Raw genomic sequence first — 24,471 nt, 5'->3', positions numbered from 1 at the left:
ACTATAGTAGTGTCTCTGAAGCAAACACACCAGTTGTACCAGTCCAGAGCAACACTACATCATATTGTAATTTCTTTAAAACAATTTAATTTTTTGGTGTTAATGTTCCTTTAAAGGGATAAATTAGTAACTGGTACAAAGCATGCTCTGGGTCTAGTAACAAATCAAAGTTTTGCTTCATAATGCCAACTGCTGTTGCTGTGGGTTACTAGACCTGGAGCATTTTCCATGCCACCCATAGTGTTCCTTAAAGGGATGGTTCACCATTAAGTTAACTTTTAGGGGGTTATTTATTAAAGTCCTGAAAAATTCTAGTTTTTTTACTATAAAATCTGAATTTTTTGTGAAAAAAACCCTCAAATTTATTGGCATTTATTATACTACAAGGATGGAAAAAGTCAGAATCCAAAAATCTGGCATCTCAGTCCTGCCGAGGTTGAATATAAGTCAATGGGAGAAGTCCCAAAGATATCCTGATCTGTGCTGAGTTTCCGTGCAAAAATCATAACATTTTGTGGTTTTCGAGCAAAAATCTGAATAAATCTGATTTTTCAGGAGAAAAATCCGAATGATTCGATTTTCACGATTATTTCCCCGAACTGAAAATCTTTGGGAAAACGTATTGATAAATAAGGGGAAATAACAAGTGCGGATTTTGATGAAATATATTTCAGAAAACATTGAGATAAATTCCGACTTTGATAAATAACCCCCATAGTATGTTAAAGAATGGCTAATTATAATCATTCTTTTTAATTGCCCACCAAATATTTGCCTTCTTCTTCAGACACTTTCCAGCTTTCAAACGGGGGTTGGTGACCCCCATCAAAACAATAACTGCTCTAAAATGCTGCAGTTTTATTGTTATTATTACTTTATTACTCATCTTTCTATTCGGGCCCTCTCTTATTGACATTCCAGTCTCTTATTCAAATCAATGCATGGTTGCTAGGGTAATCTGGACCCTAGCAACCAGATTGCTGAAATTGGAAGAGCCACTGAATAAAAAGCTAAAGAACTCGAAAACCACAAATAATAAAAAGTGAAAACCAATTGCAAATTGTCTCAGAATGTCCCTCTCTACCTCATACTAAAAGTTCATTTAAAGGTGAACTGCCTCTTTAAAGAAACTTTAATTTCAGATTATCTGGGAAAACAGGATGGATGGAAGGGAAAGAGATCATGGGTAAATTAAAGAGATGCCTCTTTTACTGTAGAATAAAAAAAAATGACCAAGTACTCATCTTTTATTTCATTTACATATATTGTGGTTTTTTCAAATATGCTTACATTATCTACATAAAATATCTACACATAGATGTGCCTATTTGTATGTACACAAATATAAAGTGTATAGATGGACATGCATCCGCGTAAACACATGGGACTATATACACACAGGCATAATGGGGAGGAAGGTGCACATATATATATGTATAGCTATACATACACAGGGACATAGATGTGTGCAGATCTATAAACACATGAATATGTATGTACATATAAACACATACATATATATATATATATTACTTACACACAGAGTCATCCTGACGGCAGTCCCACTTGTATAAATAGATATTTTATCATAACAAAAAAAATGTTAATGGACATTTGGGAACGGCCTCATGAGAACTCAAATCATTTTACATTTACACTGTTCCTTTAAAATGCATTAGCAAAATAAAACGTGTTTAATATGTCTGGGATTTTAGTAAAAACGACATTGCATCAATGATTAATGTCATACTAGGCTTTCTTTCCATTTAGTTCTTCTCCAGACTAATAGGCGCCAGTACACTATGTGCCGAGTATCTTAGCCCAGTGGTCCCCAACCTTTTTTGGACCGGTGCAAAAAAAAAAAAAATATCGTTTTTTTTTTTGTTGCAAGGACCAGGGGTGGGGTCGAGGGTGGGGATGGAGGGGTCGGCAGCAAGTTCGGAGACATGCTGCGTCCAATTCCGTGCGCCTCATTTTTTGTGGGCTGGGCTCGGTGGCCCGGTGCAGGAGTGTCCGCAGACCGGTTTTGACGGTTGGAGACCCCTGTCTTAGCCAATTTTTTCAATTTACTTGGCTTTCGGGGAGACAGGCGCTAGAATTGTTTAATTATTGAAGCTTCGCCACACACCTCGACACAACGGCAGAGTTACACATATGAAAAGTGTAAAAAGTGCTAATATCATGAAATCTAAAACTAAATTGTTATATTGAACAGCATTTTTACATTAGTTTATATGGGTGGGGGTCCCCGCCTTTTGCAACACTGCATAGTTGCCAGGCTAATATGTGTGTGTTTAATTTATATATATAATAAATTTATATATATAATAAATAATGTACTCCTTGCTGTAATTATAAGGACATTTTAAGTCACAAGGCGTACCATAATCATATAAAAGACCGCGGGCTTTAAGCTTTTATACAGGTCATGGAATTCCAAGGTGACTTTGAATATCACTTTATTTTACAACTATACAATACACAAGTTTCAGTGAGTCGTGTGACACAAATTACATTTGTAATTGATGACATCACCAAGCGCCGTTCATAAGGGCATCATTTCAGGATATTCAAAGCTCTTGCGTATGATTATATTATATATATATATTACATCACTGAGCACCGATTAGAACTGATAGCATCACTAAGCACCATTTATAAGGATATTATTTACAGGAAATTCATGGCTCTTGTGTGCGAGTGTATATATGTTATAAATACAATAATAATTTTGTTAAGAAAAATCCCAGTGTTGCTATATATATATACACATACATAGAGCAAAAAAAATGCACTCACAGGAATTCTTAAAGGTGCAAAAACAAACTGGTGTTTTATTTCGACGTTTTGGCTATTCACTTAAGCTGTCGTAAGGAAGCTGAAACAGCTTACGTGAATAGCCGAAACTTCGAAATAATAAGGTTTTGGACTTGGTGTATATATATATATATATATATATATAATTCAAAAAGAAGTCCACACACTCAGGTCTTAAAGAACAAAAAATATATTTAAGTTTATTACTGGGCAGCAATTTAGCCTTTCTCAAATAAAGAGAACAGCTAGACTGCTGGCTGAAACATTAGTCTCCCAATAATAAACTTAAATATATTTTTTGTTCTTTATAGGGGACCCGTCACCCAAAAAAAGTATTCAAAATCCTATTTTATCACATTAGTCAAGCAAAATGAACTTTAATTACACTATATGAATTATTTGAATCTTGTTTCCTTCAGTCTGGGAATTCATAATTATAACAAGCAGGCAGGAGCCATTTTATGGACACTGTTATTAAGACAAGCCTTGTATCATCTCAGAATCTTGTTTGTGCACCAGAATGGGGGACCCAATGTCCATTTCCATGCCCTGGCTACACAATTAAACGGTGAAGAGAATGGGGGAATGTGGGGAGAGCAGTGACATCTAGGAAGTGCTGAATGGAAAGTGAAAGTAACTGTCTGCCCCGCCTCTATGACTAAGGCATAGAGGAGGGGCAGACAATATTTGATTGACAGTTGAGATTTTTAAATGAGCTTACAACAGCTATGAATGCTTTAATAAAAAATAGAAATTGGATTTTATGTTTAATTTGAAAAGGACTTTTATTATACAGCTTTGTGTGTCTGGGTGGCAGGTCCACTTTAAGACCTGAGTGTGAGGACTTCTTTTTGAATTGAATAACGCTGCTGTGGCTCTGTACCCAGGCAAGTACCTAGTCTGCTGGGTAGGACAGCACTCCATCTTAAATAACAATCCAGGTGCAAGGTCTTTAGCAAAAAGTGTTATTGTATGCATACGGCCCCACTTATTAAAAAAAAATCCCTCTTAGGTGGGCCAATAAATACTCTTAAAATGACACATCTGATTATTTGCATTGGATAGTGGACTTTCCTGACGTATATTTGGACAAATAATAGCAAATGTATTTCCATCATGAGTTGGAAGGACAGGAGGTTGCTTGTAAAGTTATAATAACCTATTCACAAGTTGCAGATTCCTACACGAGTACAACATGATATTGGTGCCTCAGTAAAGGGAATATATCACTATAGATGAGCAAGATATGGAAAAAAGTGGATACAAATAAGAAACTACCAACAATACTAAGAAGTTCTACATTTTGCTCCTTCATTATTATTTTTTCCCACGTGGATTCCAACCTGAAAAGCTATTGTAGAAGTAATATGAAAAGCTCTGTTCGTGATTCAACGGATTTACTACAACCACCTGAAACTATGATATGCATAAAAGATTCACAAAATGTTGCGCGGGAAAGATCATGTTTATGTTAAATAAACGCAATACTTAGAGGCAAAAGTGCTAAATCGCAGGGGGGTCGTCTTTTTTGTATCTTAGTTGTTTTAAACACAAAACGACACTTTGAGCGGTTCCTCATGAAAATGCATGAAAATGTGATGTCCTCGTCCGCATGGGGGGGAACAAACAAGGTTTTTCTGGTTGAACCAAGTGAAATCTACTTTACAAGCTCATGACGAGTTCTTCAGAAAGGAGTTTGCATTAAAACGGCATGCTGCTCAAAAAACCATGGAGAAGTCGATGAAGAAGAGGTCATGCTGTCAATATGACATTGGCAATAGGATTTTTGTTTTTGTCCTTCAAATAAGGCAGGAGTTTGCTTTCAGCATGAACGATTGAGACGGCCGGCTCCAAGGACTTCTGGGTAATTATCCATACCAATAGGATTGGCCAGATCACGCCATGTAGATGAAGGTGTTAATGTCGAATTCGTCTCTCCGGATGTACTTGTGTTCTATGAGCCACTCGATTTGCTCTTTTATCATTTTCTTCTGTGGCAGAAACATATTTTTTAAAATTTCTACAAGTTCGGTCTGGAGCTGGGCATTAGTGATTTTCTTCCTCATCTTCATGATTTGAATAATAGCCTCCTGAAATGGAAAAGAAGGGCGTTTAAAGGGATTCTGCCATGATTTTTATGGTGAAGTTTTTATTTCTAAATGACACTGTTTAAACTGCAAATAATTCACTACATATCCGTATATATACTATATATATATTCTACAATATAAAATTTCATTCCTGAACCAGCAAGTGTATTTTTTTTAGTTGTAATATTGGTGTGTAGGTGCATCTCAGGTCATTTTGCCTGGTCATGTGATTTCAGAAAGAGCCAGCACTTTAGGATGGAACTGCTTTCTGGCAGGCTGTTGTTCCTCCTACTCAATGTAACTGAATGTGTCTCAGTGAGACCCGGATTTTACTATTGAGTGCTGTTCTTCTACCAGGCAGCTGTTATCTTGTGTTAGGGAGCTGCTATCTGGTTACCTTCCCATTGTTCTGTTGTTTGGCTGCTGGGGGGGGTGATATCCCTCAAACTTGCAGTACAGCAGTAAAGACCGACTGAAGTTTATCAGAGCACAAGTCACATGACTTGGGGCAGCTGGGAAACTGACAATATGTCTAGCCCCATGTCAGATTTCAAAATTAAAAAATCTGTTTGCTTTTTTGAGAAACAGATTCAGTGCAGAATTCTGCTGAAGCAGCACTATCAACTGATGTGTTTTGAAAAAAACATTTTTTTTTCATGACAGTATCCCTTTAAGCGTGAACAAAGAACACTGAAAAATACATAGGTAAACTGTCTTTTTTGGGGTCACAGAAATAATTGTAACAGAGCAGGTCTCATCAGGAGGAGGATGATAGTATGTAGAGGTGCAAGTGGGGCTGGGGGAAGGGGATTGTGGCACTTGAACACAATTTGAAGGGCTGCAGGTCAAATTTCTCAGAAGCCACAAAGGCCCGGGCTTAGGGTGTGAAGTTGTTAAAGGACATGTAAACCCGCCCGCTCCACAAAAATGCAATCAGTTAACAGCCTCTTTGAAATCTTTAAAAGGCTGTTAAAAGGCTAACAGTAAGGTTGCAGAATCACCTTAATCACTTAGAAATCCTTCTCCTCCTCTAACCCATCTCAGCCCCTTCCCTCAGGAATTTACTTTGACAGCTGACTTATGAACATGCCCAGTTCTTCTCAGCTCAGATAACTAAACACACCCTCCAGAGATAGCATTGCTGGTTCCCAGAGAAATGCTGCTCTAGATGTCTGATGCTATTTTTTTCTCCTAACCACCTCTCCTGAGCTCAGCTTAACCATTACAGTGCTCAACCCAGGCAGAACTGTTTATCAAAGTATGTTGTGCCTGTGTAAACCTGCATTCTGCACTGCATGAACTTTACAGCATTTATGTCTCAATGTTACTGATGTGTCAGAGGGAAAATGACCAGGTGACCAGTCGCTACAATATTCTGCTGCCACGTCGCTTCACTGTTATAAAAGAAGGCAGTATCTCTTGACCATCCAGTCCCTAAGTAACCCCACTTATACAGTTAGTATTAGAAAAAAGGGAGGTTTGCAAGGTGGTTTTAGTTGCAAAGGGGGGTTAAACGAGCAACCTGGCCTAGGAACAAAGCAAATTGAAATATGGCCCTGGAGGGGAGCTTAAAGTGTAGGTCAGGTGAAGGACAGTCCGAAAAAAATCTTAACTGCACTGCAATGCTATGCCTAATTTATAAAAATGTGACTAGTGTTCAGCTGAACAGTAAAGATGCCAAAAAGGCAATGGCACATGGAGTGGTTTGCCAAATGTATGACGTCTAGTGTATGGGAAGAAATCAAAATGGCACAAATAATGTCGGCAAAATTGTTGGTCAGGCAATAATCACATGACCTGTGAGTACAATTATCATGAGAGTCTATGGTGGGGTTGTGAAAAAATGTATTTTTCCACTCCATTGCCCATTTCCCACACTACTAACAACACAGGGAGAAAAACGTGTCACTGCCCTAAATATCACTCAGACATGGCTCCCTTTGTGACTTCCATTCAATAACCTGGTCATTATGTACCTGTGTTCTTAATATCCGCAGCTGCACGATGCCTTCATTTTCTTCCTCCCGCATTCTTTCCGTGGTCAGCTGCAAGCGCCCAATTAAGTTGATCTTGCCCCGTTTCTGAACCTTTCCATTTTTTCTAGGATTATAACACACAGTGATGATGAAATGATGAAACAGCGAAACTTACGGCTACACTAGGAGCATCTTCCTATTCCATTGTGCCAGACTGTGAGTAAAAGGTTGCGGAGAGATTGCTTGAGAACAATGGAAGCTTTTACAGAAAAATTGTTAGTTGGACACACATGCTAGGGGGAAATAAATTATAATGTACCTACTGATATCTATATTAGATAAATACAAGGAAAAAATACATTTAAACTATAGTTGCCCAGAATGCTTGGGGCCTGGGGCTTTCTGGATAACGGATCCATCATTTGGATCTTCATATCTTAAGTCTACTAGAAAATCATTTAAAGGGATACTGTCATGGGAAAAATTTTTTTTCAAAATGAATCAGTTAAAAGTGCTGCTCCAGCAGAATTCTGCACTGAAATCCATTTCTCAAAAGAGCAAACAGATTTTTTTATATTCAATTTTGAAGTCTGACATGGGGCTAGACATATTGTCAATTTCCCAGCTGCCCCCAGTAATGTGACTTGTGCTCTGATAAACTTTAGTCACTCTTTACTGCTGCACTGCAAGTTGGAGTGATATCACCTCCCCCCCCAGCAGCCAAACAAAAGAACAATGGGAAGGTAACCAGATAGCAGCTCCCTAACCCAAGATAACAGCTGCCTGGTAGATCTAAGAACAACACTCAATAGTAAAAACCCATGTCCCACTGAGACACATTCAGTTACATTGAGAAGGAAAAACAGCAGCCTGCCAGAAAGCATTTCTCTCCTAAAGTGCAGGCACAAGTCACATGACCAGGGGCAGCTGGGAAATTGACAAAATGTCTAGCCCCATGTCAGATTTCAAAATTGAATATAATCAAATCTGTTTGCTCTTTTGAGAAATGGATTTCAGTGCAGAATTCTGCTGGAGTAGCACTATTAACTGATGCGTTTTGAAAAAAAACATGTTTTCCGATGACAGGATCCCTTTAAGCATTAAATAAATAGGCTGGTTCTGCTTCCAATAAGGATTAATTATATCTTAGTTGGGATCAAGTACAATCTACTGTTTTATTATTACAGAGAAAACGGAAATCATTTTTAAAAACTGGGATAATTTGTTTAAAATAGAGTCTATGGGAGACGGACTTTCCCTAATTCGGAGCTCTGTGGACACCAGGTTTCCATATAACGGATCCCACACCTGTACTCCATTACATGTAAGCATTACTTACATTAAGCTGAACTCCTGATTTATGGAGAAGAGCGTGCCTTCCGTGAAGTCTTTTGGAGAATTCACAGCTGGTTCATAGGATAATACTTGTCGTTTTAGCTTTGGAAATGCTACAAGAGACTAAACAGAGGAATTGAAATAAATATAAGCAGTTATGTCAGTGAAATCACAAATGATATAATGCTCGAGTCTTAGGGGAGGTTATTTTTTTTACGATAAAAATAAATTTTTAGTAAAAAAAAAAACTTGAATTTTTAGTGGAAAAAAACCTTGAATTTTTCGAGATTTATTATACCCCGAGAATGCAAAAAGTCAGAATCCGAAAATCCTCCATCTCTGACCTGCCGAGGGTGTATATAAGTCAATTGGAGAGGTCCCTATCCTATTTGGAAGTTTCTGTGGTCTGCGCTGGAATTAGCCCGAAAATCCGACTATTTCTGGCAAAAATCTGAAAAATTCAGACTTTTCGGCAAAAGCCTCAGAAAAAAAAAAATTGTACGATTTGGGAAAAACCTCCGGAAAAAACCTTTGATTCAGAAAAAAAACCTAATTTTTATAGTTTTTCCGTGATCCGATTAAATTGTGCTTTTTTAATAATATATAAGGTCAAATTGTGGATTCTAGTTTGGTCTGACTTTTTTATTTTAAAAAACTTGATAAATTTGATAAATAATCCCCTTAAAATGGGCATGATTAGGCAAATATTGTCTGCCAGCTTTTCTAAACAAATAGCTCAGAAAGATATCCCAAATGAAAGTGATTGCCTGGGCTGAAAATCTAGTCAGCCGTGGAGTGCCTCAGGCCCTATGTACAGTCTTAAAGGATAAGTAAACCTTTAAATTACGTGAATGTAAAAGTGATGAGGGGGCTATTCTAAGCACTTTTTTAATGTACATTCATTATTTATTTTGTTTTTATTCCAAGATATTAAAGGATACATGTACTGTTAATATGAATGAATTGTGTTACAATAGCGCCACCTGCTGTTCAGTTTTATCACTATTCTGACCACCAAGTAGTCAACAAAGTTATCAGGAGAAAGAAAGAGGCTGCTCTGATGTTCTTCTGCTTAGGAAAAAAATTAGAAACCTTTCTCATCTTTTCTAAGCAGAAGAACATCAGAGCAGCCTCTTTCTTTCTGACCAGCGGGTGGCACTGTTGTAACAAAATTCGTCAATATTAAGTACATGTATCCCTTAATATCTTGGAATAAAAACAAAATAAATAATGAATGTACATTGCAAAAGTGCTTAGAATAGCCCTCTCATCAATTTTAGATTCCCTTATTTTAAAGGTTTACTTATCCTTTAAAAATAACTGCAGAGGCCCCAAGGTGAACAAGAATGAAACAGTTGTATTGCGGTGATTAGCAAGTGTGATGGTTGGATCACCAAGCAACAGTGCAGAGCCATGCAGCTTCAGTTTAGCCAATGATAAACACCAATACAAAATACCATATAACCCATTTACACTTACCCACAGAGTTCTCCTTAGCTCAGCATCAGGTAACTCTGTCGCCAGTTTAAGATTTTCAAAGCTGATTTTTTCTCTCGGCCTTTGGTTCCAAGCAAACAAAACCGCCAGCTGGAAAGTGGTAACTTCCAAGTCATAGTGACCGACCTCATTCTTAAATGTTATCTGCAAAATGGATAGTTCGGCATTAGGGGAACATTCTATTATATTCTGGAACTTACCTGGATAGTTCAGCGCAACTAAAGGTGGCCATACACGGAGAGATCCACTCGTTTGGCGATGTCGCCAAACGAGCGGATCTCTCCCCGATATGCCCACCTTGAGGTGGGCAATATCGGGCTGATCCGATCGTGGGCCCTAGGGCCCAACGATCGGATCCTAACGAATAGTAATGGGCGGTCAGATCGCGGGACCGCATGCGGCCGCGATCCAATGGGATTTTTAGTCCCATCCGATCGAGATCTGGCCAACTTTTGGCCAGATCTCGATCGGGGAAGCCCGTCGGGGGGCCCCATACACGGGCCAATAACAATAGAGGGACATGGGGGATCAGATAGGTGGTGTAGCATCGGGTAAACACTTTTATGGCAAAATTATAATTAGCATGCAAAAAAAAAAAAAAAGTTAAAATTCTGGTGTCAGTATCTATTTAAAGTGACAGGCTGCTGTCAACATTAGGGCTGAATTGTTACTGGGGTAGCACCATGTGAACCCTGGAGTATTCAGCACTGTACAGATGCATCAGAAGGGAACAACCAATGAATATCTTCCACTAAAGCCCATTTCTAATTCCTCATTACAACGCAGAGCAGTTACTCACAATGCCGTTGGACATAAGATGGTGCCAGTGAAGTTTTCTGCCGCTGTGGTTTTTCTTGTAAAACTCCTCTACTTCAGGAATGAGGTCCTCCAGCTCAGTGGGAAGCGACACAAACACTTTTTCCGAGCTCCGAGACCAAGCGCCGGCGTTCAGAATTTTAATATTCGCAGAGTCAGCTGGCCCCAATAAAAGAAAAGTAAATGGCAATGTATTAAAGGAGACATATAGGATAAATGAAAAAACCCTGATTTTGTAGGCAATAATAAGTAATATATGGTGTTGCTTTTACATGGTGCTAAAAATGTCTATCTTTATTAATAGCCCTTTTATTGGAGCTCCCTATAGATGTTCTCTGGTCCCTGTTTCAAATGAGGGGTGGGCGTGTCCTAATGGTCCCAGCCAATCACAGCCCTGCAGTCACACAAGCACAGACAGGCTTCAGTTCCCATTCAGGTTCTGCTAGCTGCTGATTGGTTCCTGTCCTACAGTGCAGTAGTGATGTGCGGGCCGACCCGATACCCGCGGGTTGGGCACGATCGGGTCGAACTTGCAGTGCTGCTCACGGGTGGCGGGCCAGTGCGGGTTAAGCTCTTCTCCTTCTCTCCCCGTCCGCCACCTTCAAATGCCGGTATCCGACTTCCGAGTTCCGGTTTTATAGGGTCGCGTCTGCTCACCCCGCCCCTTTTGTGACGTCATCGGCGAGGCGGGTCTATAAAAGGACCCCGGAAGCGGGTGCAGGCGGGCGAGGGTATTAGCAGGGGGTCGGGTTAGGGTCGGGTGCACATCACTACAGTGCAGTGCACAGTTAAAACAATAATTCCAACTTTTTTTTGTTGTTACTTTATACCTAATCCCAAACTTACCAGGCAGGGCTAATTTGTTGTTTTTATGCATTTCTTTGAAAGCTTGGTTTAAGTCTTCAGATACTTTGATGTCCTGGAACATTCTGGCGAGCTTGTTGACATAATCAGCTGGCATGCCCACCTCCTGAAACATAGACACAACTCTGAATCAGAACAAAGCAACACAAGAGGCACCTCTTTCCAAGTCTGGGAAGTGAAATTGCAGTCGATAGAGGTTTAAATGGAATGCAGTGCACTACACAGTATGACATTCACAAGCCCTAAAGATACAGGTATGAGATCCATTATCCAGAAAGCTCCGAATTATGGAAAGGCTGCCTCCCATAGACTCTATTTCATCCAAATATTTTAAAAATGATTTCCTTTTTCTGTGTAATAATAAAACAGTAACTTGAACTTGATCCCAACTAAGATATAATTAATCCTTATTGGAAGCAAAACCAGCCTATTGGGTTTATTTAATGTTTATATGATTTTCTAGTAGACTTAAGGTATGAAGATCCAAACTATGGAAAGAACCATTATCCGGAAAGCCCCAGGTCCCGAGCATTCTGGTTAACAGGTCCCACACCTGTACCTTGTACTTGATCCATTCTAAGATGTAATTAATCCTTATTGGAGGAAGAACCAGACTATTGGGTTAATTTAATGTTTACATGATTTTCTAGTACATTTTAGGTATGAAGATCCACATTATGGAAAGATCAGTTATCCGGAAAGCCCCAGGTCCCGAGCATTCTGTTTAATTGGTGTCATACCTGTACCTTGTACTTGATCCATTCTAAGATATACTTAATCCTTATTGGAAGCAAAACCAGCCTATTGGGTTTATTTACCGTTTACACAATATTCTAGTAGACTTGAGGTATGAAGATCCAAATAATGGAAAGATCAGTTATCCGGAAAGCCCTAGGTCCCAAGCATTCTGGATAACAGGTCCAATACCTGTATTATATGCATCAACAACTAGTCACCAGCAAAACTTTCTACCCCTATGGGTTTCCCTACAACACTATGATGAGACTGTTCACTTAAATAGAAAGGAAAAGGACTCTTAAATCACAATAAGTAACAAATTCTCAAAGGTCACAATCAGGGGCTGACAACCGTCAGAAGATCAGTGCACAAAAATATATAAAGGAATGGAAAGAAACCCGTCTGTGACAATTAATTAGTATCTGGTAATAGATTTAACCCCTACCAATAAGATAGGTGATTGACTTAAATTAAAGTGCAGTGCGTGCCTATTCTTTTAGTTCATCAACGATAATATATGAAAACCAATCTCTTCCCGAATCAATTAATTCCAAGCCAATTCATAAATAAATAAGTATAAAGTGCAATGAATTGTCAATGAACTTGTTGTTACCATTAACTGGGCAGCAGTCATTGGGTATATGCACTAATTTGCACTTTATACTTATTTATTTATGAACTGGCTTGGAATTAATTTAATTTAAGTCAATCACCTATCTTATTGGTAGGGGTTGAATCTATTACCAGAAACTAATTAATTGTCACAGACGGGGTTTCTTTCCATTCCTTTATATATTTTTGAGACTGTTCACTTGCTACTAATGGTTATAGTGGTGCGAAATGGTGCATTATGTTTGAAGTATAACTAGTGATGGGCGGATAAATTCGCCGGCGTCAATTTCCGATTCTTTTCGTGAAACCATTCGAATTGCTCAATTTTTTCGTGAAAAAAAGTTCGAATTGCTCAATTTTTTCTTGAAAACTTTCGAATTGCTCAATTTGCTCGTGAAAACGTTCGAATTGCTTGATTTTTTTGTGAAAACGTTCGAATTGCTCCATTTTGTAGTGAAAACGTTCGAATTGCTTGATTTCTCCGTGAAAACATTTGAATTGCTCAATTTTATAGTGAAAACGTTTGAATTGCTAGATTTTTTCGTGAAAACGTTTGAATTGCTCAGTTTTTATCGTGAAAACGTTCGAATTTCAAGATTTTTTCGTGAACTTTCCGTTTTCACGAGAATTTTTCGGTGCTTCTCGAATTTTGCGGGGATTCACAAATTTTTCGGCGAAGTGAAACGGGAGAAATTTGCCCATCACTAAGTATAACATGTATTTGCTCTAGTGTTACATCACATAAACACAATATATGCGTTTATACATTGACAGCCTATGAAATAAATGGAAACTGCATTTTTTTACTTGAAAAATCCCGTATGTACAATATGGTTGCTGTCTATACAGTTGAAACTGCTCAAGTGATAGTTACCCTGAGCCACTCCACCATGTTCTCTTCTATTTCACTGTCGGCAGAGATATCTAAAATCAGGCGGCGCGTTAGGTGAGCTTTGTGGTACCTCATAAACACATCCTTGTTCTGCACATATTTTAGTACCAACAGCTGTAGAGGGAAACAGATACAGTCAGTTTGTTTATTCATTTTAAAGGGGTTGTTCACCTTCAAACAACCAGTTGTTTTCAGATAGATCACCAGAAATAATGACTTTTTTCAATTACTTTCAATTTTTGTATGTCACCGATTTTCTAATAGTGTCTTTTTTCACCTTCTAAAGCAGCTCTGGGAGGGGGGGGGGTCGTCGACCCTGTAAACTGTTCTAAATTGATACATTTAGTTGATACATTTCTTATCCTTGTCCCTGCTGAGCAGAATCTCTGGGTTCCAGAAGGGTCCGGGCACACAGGCAGATTCAGGGAAATTAGTGGCCCGGTGACTAATCACCTCTTTTTTGGTTTCAATATATTTTTCCAATAACAAAAACGTTGTCATACGGATTGTACATAGAATGGTTATGACACAATATCTAAATATTTCAAAACCTATAGCAATGTTTAAATAAAATGTGAACATTTTCCATTATTCAATCCTATGTTGATACAAATTCCAGTTCCATCAGATGTATACCAGTGATTAAAGTGTAACATATGGCAAATAATAAATAACCGGTTTATACAGAAAGGAAAACAAACAGAAAAAAAAGATTTAATGAATAATAAAAAAAAAAGTGAAAAAGAATAAAAGAAAGTGGATTACTTTGTTGTCTTATTGCCTCCATTTATTATATAGTGAATAAAGTACCCCTCAAAATATAAGGATATTATAAGTTACCGGGGAGTTTCATGACCATATAAAAGCACGAGTTTCAGTGAGTCATCTGACAGAAATGACATCAGAACTCACCGTTTATAACTGATGACATCACTTTGGGCAGTGCTATTAGTAATCCCACAGGAACACGGAACAGTTTGTCGAAACTGCCTCCTCTCTGGTGTGATACAGGCCCAGGCAGCTAGCCAAGGTGACCCATATTTTAAAGGAGAACTAAAGCCTAACTAAAGAAGTAGCTAGAAATGTTGTTCATTATGTTTTGAGCTTCTGTACCAGCCCAAGGCAGTAAAGATCTGTGTCTCCAAAGATGCCCCAGTAGCTCCCCATCTTCTTGTCTGCTGATTCACTGCACATGCTCTGTGCTGCTGTCACTTACTGTACACATAGAATAGAAATGTCACACTATAAGGCTGATTAGTAATTAATACAGATAATTACTACACTTGAAACTTGCTCAGTGGGCTCTGATTGGCTGTTGAGAAGCTAAGCTTAGGGCTCGTCACTAATTATCCAGCAGAAAATGAGCTTCCCCTGTAATATAAGCTGATGCTACAGGTTTGCTGATTATTAAATTCTGATGCTAATTGCACTGGTTTCTGTGCTGCCATGTAGTAATTATCTGTATTAATTACTAATCAGCCTTATATTGTGACATTTCTATTCTTTGTGTACTGTATATTGTGAGTGGGCGGTTTACATTTTAGCCGGCGGGAAGCAGGTCAGGCAGTTCAGGGAGATTTGTCGCCCAAAAAAGAGATCATGTAGTGGAGCAAATTATGGTATAATTTAAGAAGATGCTCTAATATTACAGTTATGCTGGAATCTGGTTATAAGGTTCTCTATGACACTATATTTATTCTGTAGAATGCTTTACCATACCTGAGTAAACAGCTCTAGAAGCTCTATGTTTGTTTAGGATAGCAGCTGCCATATTAGCTTGGTGTGATTTATTTTCCTGACTGAGTCTCTCCCTGCTCACACATAGCTCTTTTCTGATAAAGCTTATTTAGTTTTTTTCCTTCTCCTTTAAGAAACAAATAACTTAAGACTAGTGATTACATTAGTTAGGACACCAAGTTTGTTTGAAGACAAAGATGGTAAAAACGTTTACATATTCAACATCTAGTGCTACATACTATATATTGTTTTATTATTTTACAAGAACACTTTCTGCTTGCTCATCTTCAGTTTCTATATACGCTACTCGGTTATTTAGAGCCTGGGAAAGGAAAATGGTGTATTGCTCCTCATAAAAAAAAAAAAAATACGGCAATTGATGAATAATCAGGTGATCATATACCTCAGAATACAACGAAGGCCAAAGCATAACATAAGAGAGACATAAACGATGTTCTTTACTCACCACTTCCTTCAGCTTTGCCTCGATTTCCTCGGAAGTCAATTTCTTGCTGAGTGGCGTTTTCCGTAACAACATATCACAATAGTTAGCGAGCAACTCCGGGCATTTGGACTCAGGTTGTGTTTTCAGACCCACCCTTCAATGAGAAAAGATTCCAGTGATTTAAAAAAACAATTGGTGCTAGCACCACATTTTGGAATTACAAGTATGGGACCTGTTATCCAGAATGCTCGGGACCTGGGGTTTTCTTTCCATAATTTGGATCTTCATACCTTAAGTCTACTAGAAAATCATATAAACATTAAATAAACCCAATAGGCTGGGTTTGCCTCCAATAAGGATTAATTATATCTTAGTTGGGATCAAGTACAAACTACTGTTTTATTATTACAGAGAAAAATGAAATGATTTTTAAAAATTCGGAACCCTCACCGTTATGCTGCAGGCCAAGCTTCCATGTGGTTGCACACCCGTCCCTTTAAATGGTGGTCCCAGGCTTTTTAAATTTTAACTAAAAAGTCGGCTATTTCGTTCTACTGCACATGCGTCTGCCCGGGGGAAATTTGAAGAAAAAAGGAACTGAAAGAGGATCGCTCCGTGGTGCTCACTGTTCCGTTTTCTGCTGATAGGAGCACCGACCCGGGGTTTCAGGTAAGTAAACACAATCACTTGGGGGTGCCTAACATTTGGCAGCCCCAAGTGCAAGACAACTTTCCTTCTCCTTTAAAAGCCACAAGCGGTGGAGGATTAAGCCTGTAGAGCCAATGCTGTGGTCTACGCAATCTCTCTCTCTTAAAGGAAAACTATACCCCCTTTCCTAGCAGATATATTAGAGCTCACTCAAATAACTGATTCCAGTACAAACAAAATAACTGCCTTTTGCACAAATCCTGCATGTAGAGATGTCTGGTGAGTTTAATAGAGTGAGCTCTAATACATCTTCTAGGCATATAAAATATATTGGATCTAACTGTCAATGAATATCTGACACCCAACTGCTGCATGAAGACAGAATGAAGAGAAACAGATGCTGAGAGAGGATAGTGAAGATAAATGAGTATTTCAGAAACAGTACAGAATATTTAATTGATTGTATTAACAAAGTTTCTTATTTCAGTATGCTGAAGCTTATATTAAATTAAGTATGTATTAAATTAAGTTCCTCATAATGGAAAAAGACACTACCTCACCTACCCATATCAGTTTCTTTCTAACCCCTGTCCTTATCTCCACTAGGGATGCACTGAATCCAGGATTCGGTTCGGGATTCAAACAGGATTCGGTCTTTTTCAACAGGATTCGGATTCGGCCGAATCCTTCTGCCCAGCCGAACCCTAATTTTCGGGGAGGGAAATCACGTGACTTTTTGTCACAAAACAAGGAAGTAAAAAATGTTTCCCCATCCCTAATTTGCATATGCAAATTAGGATTTCGATTCGGCCGAATCTTTCGCAAAGGAATCGGGGGTTCGGCCGAATCCAAAATAGTGGATTCGGTCCATCCCTAATCCCGCTTTCAAAACAACCTTTCTTCTCTGTCAGCTATTTGTTCATTCCTCATAAATAAATGTAACTCAGAATCATTCAGTCTGAACGATACAAAACACAGAGAATAACAATATAAAACACGTGTGACTTACCCTTTCTGTTTTAGTGGTAATTCGAGTTTGAATATTGTTGCATCATTTACAACAGCTTTGTATGCCTGAAATAAAGGAGATCAGGGAAATAAGCTTTAGTTACAACACAAAATGAACTGGACACGCATTGCTTGGCTGTGATACATATTGGCTTAGCACAACGGCACAGATCTCTCAAGTACAGGTATGGGATCCATTACCTAGAAACCCGTTGTCCAGAAAGTTTCCAAATTAAGGCAAGGCTGTCTCCCATAGACTCCATTTTATCCAAATAATCCAGATTTTTATAAACAACTTCATGTTTCTCTGTTATAATAAAACAGTAGCTTGTACTTGATCCAAACTAAGAAATAATGTATACTTATTGGAGGCAAAACAAGCCTATTGGGTTTATTTAAAGTTTAAATGATTTTAGTAGACTTAAGATGTGAAGATCTAAATTACAGAAAGATCCATTATCCAGAAAATCCTAGGTCCCAAGCATTCTGGATAGACAGGTCCCGTAATTGTATAAAACCCTTTCAATCTTTAATATCAAACTTTCCAAATACAAATATCCATAGACATACTTATCTGTGCCCACAAGAAGCTATGCCTCCAAGATGAATAAAAAAGCTTTACTTAGAAAGTAGGATTATTTTACTTTTAAAAATGTTGCTGCCTGCACTTTAAATGCAGAGCGGGCAAATGATCATATTCAATCATTTACATAAAACAAAAAATGCAATACTAATAACTGTTAGATTACCTTATCTCGTGCAGTGAGAAACCTTGGATCATCTTGAAAGGCTTCTTTCACTAGTTTACTAAATCTGTTAAACAGGGTAAGTAACTGTTCAACGTATTTTTCTGAATCCTTCGGAGAGAAAAAAAAAAAAAAAAAAAAAAAAGGATGAAATTAGTAATGAAGAACCCTCTATTGTCTTGTATTGCAGAAAACACACTATGGGGTAGCAAGGCAGTTATGTTAGTAAACAAAAAAAGGGGGCATATTCATAAAGCTCATTTTGGTGTATGTTAAGTACGGGGTTAAATTCTAACTTAAAGGGGTGGTATACCTTTAAGTTGAATTTTAGTATTTTATAGAATGGGCAATTCTAATCAACTTTTCAATTGGTCTTCATTATTTTTTTTTTTTCAATTATTTATAGGGAAGCACCGAATCCAGGATTTGGCCTTTTTCAGCAGGATTCTGATTTGGCCGAAGTCTTCTGCCTGGCCAATCGGAAACCCAATTTTCATATGCAAATTAGAGGCGGGGATGGAAATCGCATGACTTTTTGTCACAAAACAAGGAAGTAAAAATGTTTTCCCCTTCCCACCCCTAATTTGCATATGCAAATTAGGATTCAAATCTTTCGCAAAGGATTCTTGGGGTTCGGACAAATCCAAAATAGTGGCTTTGGTGCATCCCTAATTATTTGCCTTCTTCTTCCGACTCTTTCCAGCTTTCAAATGAGGGTCACTGACCCCATCTAAACGAAAAATGCTCTGTATGGCTACAAATGTATTGTTATTGCTACTTTTTATTACTCATCTATCTATTCCGGCCTCTCCTATTCATAATCCCGTCTCTAATTCAAATCATGTATGGTTGCTAGGGTCATTTGGATCCTGGCAACCAGATTGTTGAAACTGCAAGTTGGAGAGCTGCTGTATAAAAAGCTAAATTACAGAAAAAACGCAAATATCTGGGTATCCAGTAGGGATGCTACGAATCCAGGATTGAGTTTGGGATTTGGCCAGGATTCCCTAATAGGGATCACTGACCCCATCTAAAAAACAAACGCTCTGTTAAGCTCCAAATTTATCGGTATTGTAACTTTTGATTACGCATCTTTCTAATCAAATCCTCTCCTATTTATATTCCAGTCTCTTGTTCAATTCAATGCATAGTCACTAGGGTAAGATGGACCCTAGCAACCAGATTGCTGAAGTTGCAAACTGGAGAGCTGCTCATTAAAAAGCTAAATTATCCAAAAAAACCCCACAAATAATGAAAAAGAAAACCAATTGCAAATTGTCTCAGACTATCACTCTCTACATCATATTAAAAGTTGACTCTAAGGTGAACAACCCCTTTAAAGTGGTACAAAATTCGATTCGAGTTTTTTAAATTCGATTCGAGTTTTTTAAATTCGATTCGAGTTTTTTAAATTCGATTCGAGTTTTTTAAATTCGATTCGAGTTTTTTAAATTCGATTCGAGTTTTTTAAATTCGATTCAAGTTTTTGGGTCAATTTAATTCATCCAAAATTCTTTGATTCTTTTTTTTTTTTTTTTTTTAACGGAGATTTTTATTGAGCATATATCAAATGTGACATCATACACCTCAGTGTATAAATTATAAGAAAATGAAGGAAGAGAAGGGAGGATGGGAAAGGGGTGAAATAAAGATTCATCAAAGTAACATTAACAGAAAAACACAAGCATTTTAGCTGTAAGTCCGGTTTCAAAAAGTGTGCCTGTAGGTGACTGGGATATGTCCTTTGTATATTTATGATGAGGGTGGTTTTGGGGTTTTACTCCTCTTAACCTGAAGGTTTGCACAAAGGTTAATGTTCACCTTCCGTCTAGGTTTAAAAATTTGATTATTTTACTAAATTTCGATTGGTCGAATTTCGAATTTATGGGGTGTTTAAAAACTGCCATGAATTCGAAATTCGACCTTTGATAAATGTGCCTCCAAGTGATCATATTGCAGCGCTGAGCTCACACAGAGCAGATGGAAATTATGTTCACCTATTAAAATGGGAGCTGGATGTTTTAGTTGTTAAATACACAGCCACATTACATGGGAAGCAGCAAGTGTAATTGTGTACTCGGAGTAGCTTTGAGAATGGTGAATCTGAACGTTACTTACAGTAGTAATAGTTTCTGCAGCAGCTACCATGTCAGCTAAGCCGGCACTTACAATGTGCTCTTCTAGATCTTTTAACATGGGTTCTATTCCATTAGGGACTTTATCCATGAGAGAAAACATTAAATGCAGCTCTGTAATAAAAACCAGTACATGTTTATATTGTGCCATTTGTTATCTTAAATCCTGTGCTATGGTAATTTTTTTCAAAGGAGGTCGTTTTTTTTTCTCCAATTATAAGCAATCAAGTTACCTTCAAATTTAAAGCAGAATTCCAGTCTTGCCTTCTTCTTATAAGAACAATTCTTCTTAAATAAAATTGCCTACTGCAATATAACTAATCCATCCTTGCTGCTTCATGTGAATGACACATTCAGGATGGCGTTTCAGATTTAAATGGATTCTAACGTGATTTTTACACTGCATATAATTCACCCTACCATGTAAAATTCCATTCCTAAACTGATAAGTGTATTTTTTTAGTTGTAATATTGGTGTGTGGGCGCCATCTCAGGTCATTTTGCCTGGTCATGTGCTTACAGAAAGAGTCAGCGCTGCTTTATGGAACTGCTTTCTGGCAGACTGTTGTTTCTCCTACTCAATGTAACTAACATTTGGCACCCCCAAGTGCACAAAGCCTTTCCTTCTCCTTTAAGTGTTATGAACCCATTAAAAGGCCTTACGATAATGCTGTGGGGGAGAAATCTGCTCAAAGGCAGAAAATCCGCCCCTAAGCAGGCATTAGAATTTTCTCCTGCCTGCAGCCAGAACCAATGTGTGGGCTTGGGGCAATCACATTCAGCGGATTTTAGTGTAGAAAAACGAGAGCTAGCATTCTCATGTCAAATGTGTCTGCACCTAAGCCAACATAACCCTTCAGGGTGAAGGCAAGAGAAGAGGCTAATGACCTGAGCATTTCAGCAGTCTGATTTCAGCCGCTGTCTATCACTAGCCTTAAAGGAGAAGGAAATTCCCTGGGCGCAAAAACCCTCCCCCCTCCCCTGTGTTGCCCCCCCTCCCTCCTCCCCCCTGGCCTACCTGGCCCGCCGGGCAAATGCCCCTAACTTGTTACTCACCACTCTGCGCAGGTCCTGTCCACGGAGCTCACAGGCGCCATCTTCTCCCAAGTGGTCTTCTTCTTGCTTTGATGAGGGTTTTTGGATCTACTGCACATGCGCCAAAAGTCACAAAGTTTTCCGATTTCACTTCGTGACATTCGGCGAATGCGCAGTAGATCCGTACCGGTAAATGCTCCTACTGCGCATGCGCCAGAAGATGCCGATTAATCCAGGAAGAAGACGGCTTGGGAGAAGATGGCGCCTGTGAGCTCCGTGGACAGGACCTGCGCAGAGAGGTGAGTAACAAGTTAGGGGCATTTGCCCGGGGGGACAGGTAGGCCAGGGGGGAGGAGGGAGGGGGGCAACACAGGGGAGGGGGGAGAGATTTTTGCGCCCAGGGGGTTTCCTTCTCCTTTAAACCTACATTGCAGGAGCCAAACTAGAATCAGCCTCAGGACACAATGATCATTTTATGTTTACTAAACAACAGATACAAGTAAAATAAGCTACAGAGGAATAAAGCAGTTGTACATTGTACTTACTTTCCGTTTCATTGCGCTTGATCATGCCTTGGCATTCAGCCAAAATTGTCTCCTTGAAGGACGTCACAAGAGCATTCACACAACATTCCATCAACTGCAACAGAAGCAACAAACCCATAAACTTTACAGGGAAAGAAATCTTAGCTGCCAGAACCGAATGAATCGCAAATAAGGTGTTAACACTCATAGAAGTGGAAAAGCTCGGGACCAGGGGTTTTCCAGATAATAGATCTTTCCATAATTTGGATCTTCATACCATAAGTCTACTAGAAAATCATGTAAACAATAAATAAACCCAATAGGCTGGCTTTGCTTCCAATAAGGATTAATTAAATCTTAGTTTGGATCAAGTACAAGGTACTGTTTAATTATTACAGAGAAAAAGGAAATACTTTTTAAAAAAATTTGGATTATTTGATTATAATGGAGTCTTTGGGAGACAGCCTTTCCGTAATTCGGAGCTTTCTGGATAATGGATTTACAGATAACTGATCCCATACCTGTATTCACATCTAAATAAAGCATTTGCACAGATTTGATGTTGTTTATGGCGTAGGTTCAGGAACACAATGTCATATTCTTCCATTGAATCCTCTAGAAATATTCATAAAAGTCCCTCCCACTTTAAAGGGTACCCGTCACCCAAAAAAATTATTCAAAATCCTATTTTATCATGTTAGTCAAGCAAAATGAACTTTAATAACACTATATAAATGATTTGAATCTTGTTTCCTTCAGTCTGGGATTTCAAAATGATAGCAAGCAGGTAGCAGCCATTTTGTGGACACTGTTATTAAGACAAGCCTTGTATCATCTCAGAATCTTGTTTGTGCACCAGAATGGGGGACCCGATGTCCATCCCCATGTCCTGGCTACACAATTAAACAGTGAAGAGAATGTTGAGTAATGTGGGGAGAGCAGACATATTTAGGAAGTGCTGAATGGAAAGTGAAAGTAATTGCCTGCCCCGCCTCTATGCCTAAGGCATAGAGGAGGGGCAAACAATATTTGATTGACAGCTAAGATTTTTAAATGAGCTTACAACAGCTATGAATGCTTTAATAAAAAATAAAAGTAGGATTTCATGTTTTATTTGAAAAGGACTTTTATTATACAGATTTTTGTGTCTGGGTGACAGGTCCACTTTAAGTCCTATGCTCATCTAGTACAGCAAGAGAGAATTCTTGGTTTTCTCTACCGTGTGTTTTTACTGCAGGGCCTGCAAAATTCCACCCTGACCTCTGAGGGCGCATCTGCAAATATGTATATGTATGAATATCAACTGTGCATTCTGATCTCAGAATTTGTATGACCCTTCTGTAGCTCGTAAAGTTATTTTACCTTTTAGGAGGATTATTATCCTTCTCTATGATACAACAATGATTTCCCAAATCACAGAGTAGGGCTTTTGGAACATGGCTTTAATTAGGAAATATGTTTGTTTTGCTTTCCTGTATTACAAGAATTCGGCTCAAGAGCCTCTGTATAAACAAACCCCACTATAAAAGAAGCAGCTCATTATACAGCAAAGGTTCTCAGTGGAATCATTTGTTTTAATTGTGTTTGGGAGAACCAAAACTAGAATGTGATTTAGTTTTTGTTTCAGAATTCACCCTGTTTAGTGCAAGAAGTAATAAATACCATATGTATTTCTTAATTAAATAATAATAAACAATAGGCAAGAAGCATGTTCTGCATTAGCCCTATTCATAATAATTGTAAAACCATTTTTTAGCTTTTATACTGTGAAAGGTGAAGATTAGAATGCGCCTGCAAGCGAGTGATCGGGTTTGTCAAAGAATAGAGTCAGCTTTCCTTTGGTAAATATAGTTATCTGGTACAGGTATGGGATCTGTTATCTGGAAACCTGTTACCCAGAAAGTTCCAAATTACGGGAAGGTTGTGCCTCCCATAGACTTCATTTTATCCAAATAATCCAGTTTTTTAACAAACAACTTCATCTATTATAATAAAACAGTAGCTTGTACTTGATCCAAACTAAGAAATAATTAATCCTTATTGGAGGCAAAACCAGCCTATTGGGTTTATTTAATGTTTAAATGATTTTTTAGTAGACTTAAAGGGGTTGTTCACCTTTCAGTTCAGTTGTTTTCAGATTGTTCACCCAGGAATAAAGACTATTTTCAATTACTTTACATTATAGATTGTTTACAGTTTTTGTAAAATCTAAGTTTTCTCTGGTGTTTGAGTCTGGCAGCTCAGTAATTCAGGTGAAAACTCTAAACTGTTACAATTTTGCAACATTTAGTTGATACATTTCTCGGCAGTATCTGCGGAATATCAGTAACTATTGTATCAATTCTAACAGCTGCCTGTAATGAAACCAGAGATTCTGCTCAGCAGGGACAAAGATAAGAAATGTATCAATTTAGAACAGTTTACAGGGTCGGCGACCCCCCCTCCCAGAGCTGCTTTAGAAGGTGAAAAATGACACTTTACACTTCAATATTAGAAAAACAGTGACACATAGAAAATAGAAAGTAATTGGAAAAAGTTGTTATTTCTGATGATAGA

General features: G+C 38.3%; 1 protein-coding gene across 4 annotated transcripts in view; it reads right to left on the bottom strand.

The window, feature by feature from the left end:
- Positions 1-4,263: 4,263 nt before the first annotated feature.
- cul5.S (cullin 5 S homeolog) overlaps positions 4,264-24,471 on the bottom strand; it is a 52,395-nt gene continuing 32,187 nt past the window's right edge. For all 4 annotated transcript variants that reach the window (XM_018250329.2, XM_041584567.1, XM_018250326.2 and 1 more), the window contains 12 exons: positions 21,937-22,030; positions 20,340-20,470; positions 18,225-18,332; positions 17,477-17,541; positions 15,841-15,973; positions 13,620-13,751; positions 11,378-11,501; positions 10,515-10,690; positions 9,698-9,859; positions 8,223-8,341; positions 6,884-7,007; positions 4,264-4,907 (listed from right to left, as the gene is read on the bottom strand). In XM_018250329.2, coding sequence (XP_018105818.1) covers positions 4,713-4,907; positions 6,884-7,007; positions 8,223-8,341; positions 9,698-9,859; positions 10,515-10,690; positions 11,378-11,501; positions 13,620-13,751; positions 15,841-15,973; positions 17,477-17,541; positions 18,225-18,332; positions 20,340-20,470; positions 21,937-22,030 — 1,563 coding nt within the window. In that variant the 3' untranslated portion in view covers positions 4,264-4,712. The remainder of the gene's footprint in view (positions 4,908-6,883; positions 7,008-8,222; positions 8,342-9,697; positions 9,860-10,514; positions 10,691-11,377; positions 11,502-13,619; positions 13,752-15,840; positions 15,974-17,476; positions 17,542-18,224; positions 18,333-20,339; positions 20,471-21,936; positions 22,031-24,471) is intronic.

The sequence above is a fragment of the Xenopus laevis genome, chromosome 2S (genome assembly GCF_017654675.1).
Source record: "Xenopus laevis strain J_2021 chromosome 2S, Xenopus_laevis_v10.1, whole genome shotgun sequence".
NCBI classification, from domain to species: domain Eukaryota; kingdom Metazoa; phylum Chordata; class Amphibia; order Anura; family Pipidae; genus Xenopus; species Xenopus laevis.
This window is presented reverse-complemented; position numbering and strand designations above follow the sequence as displayed.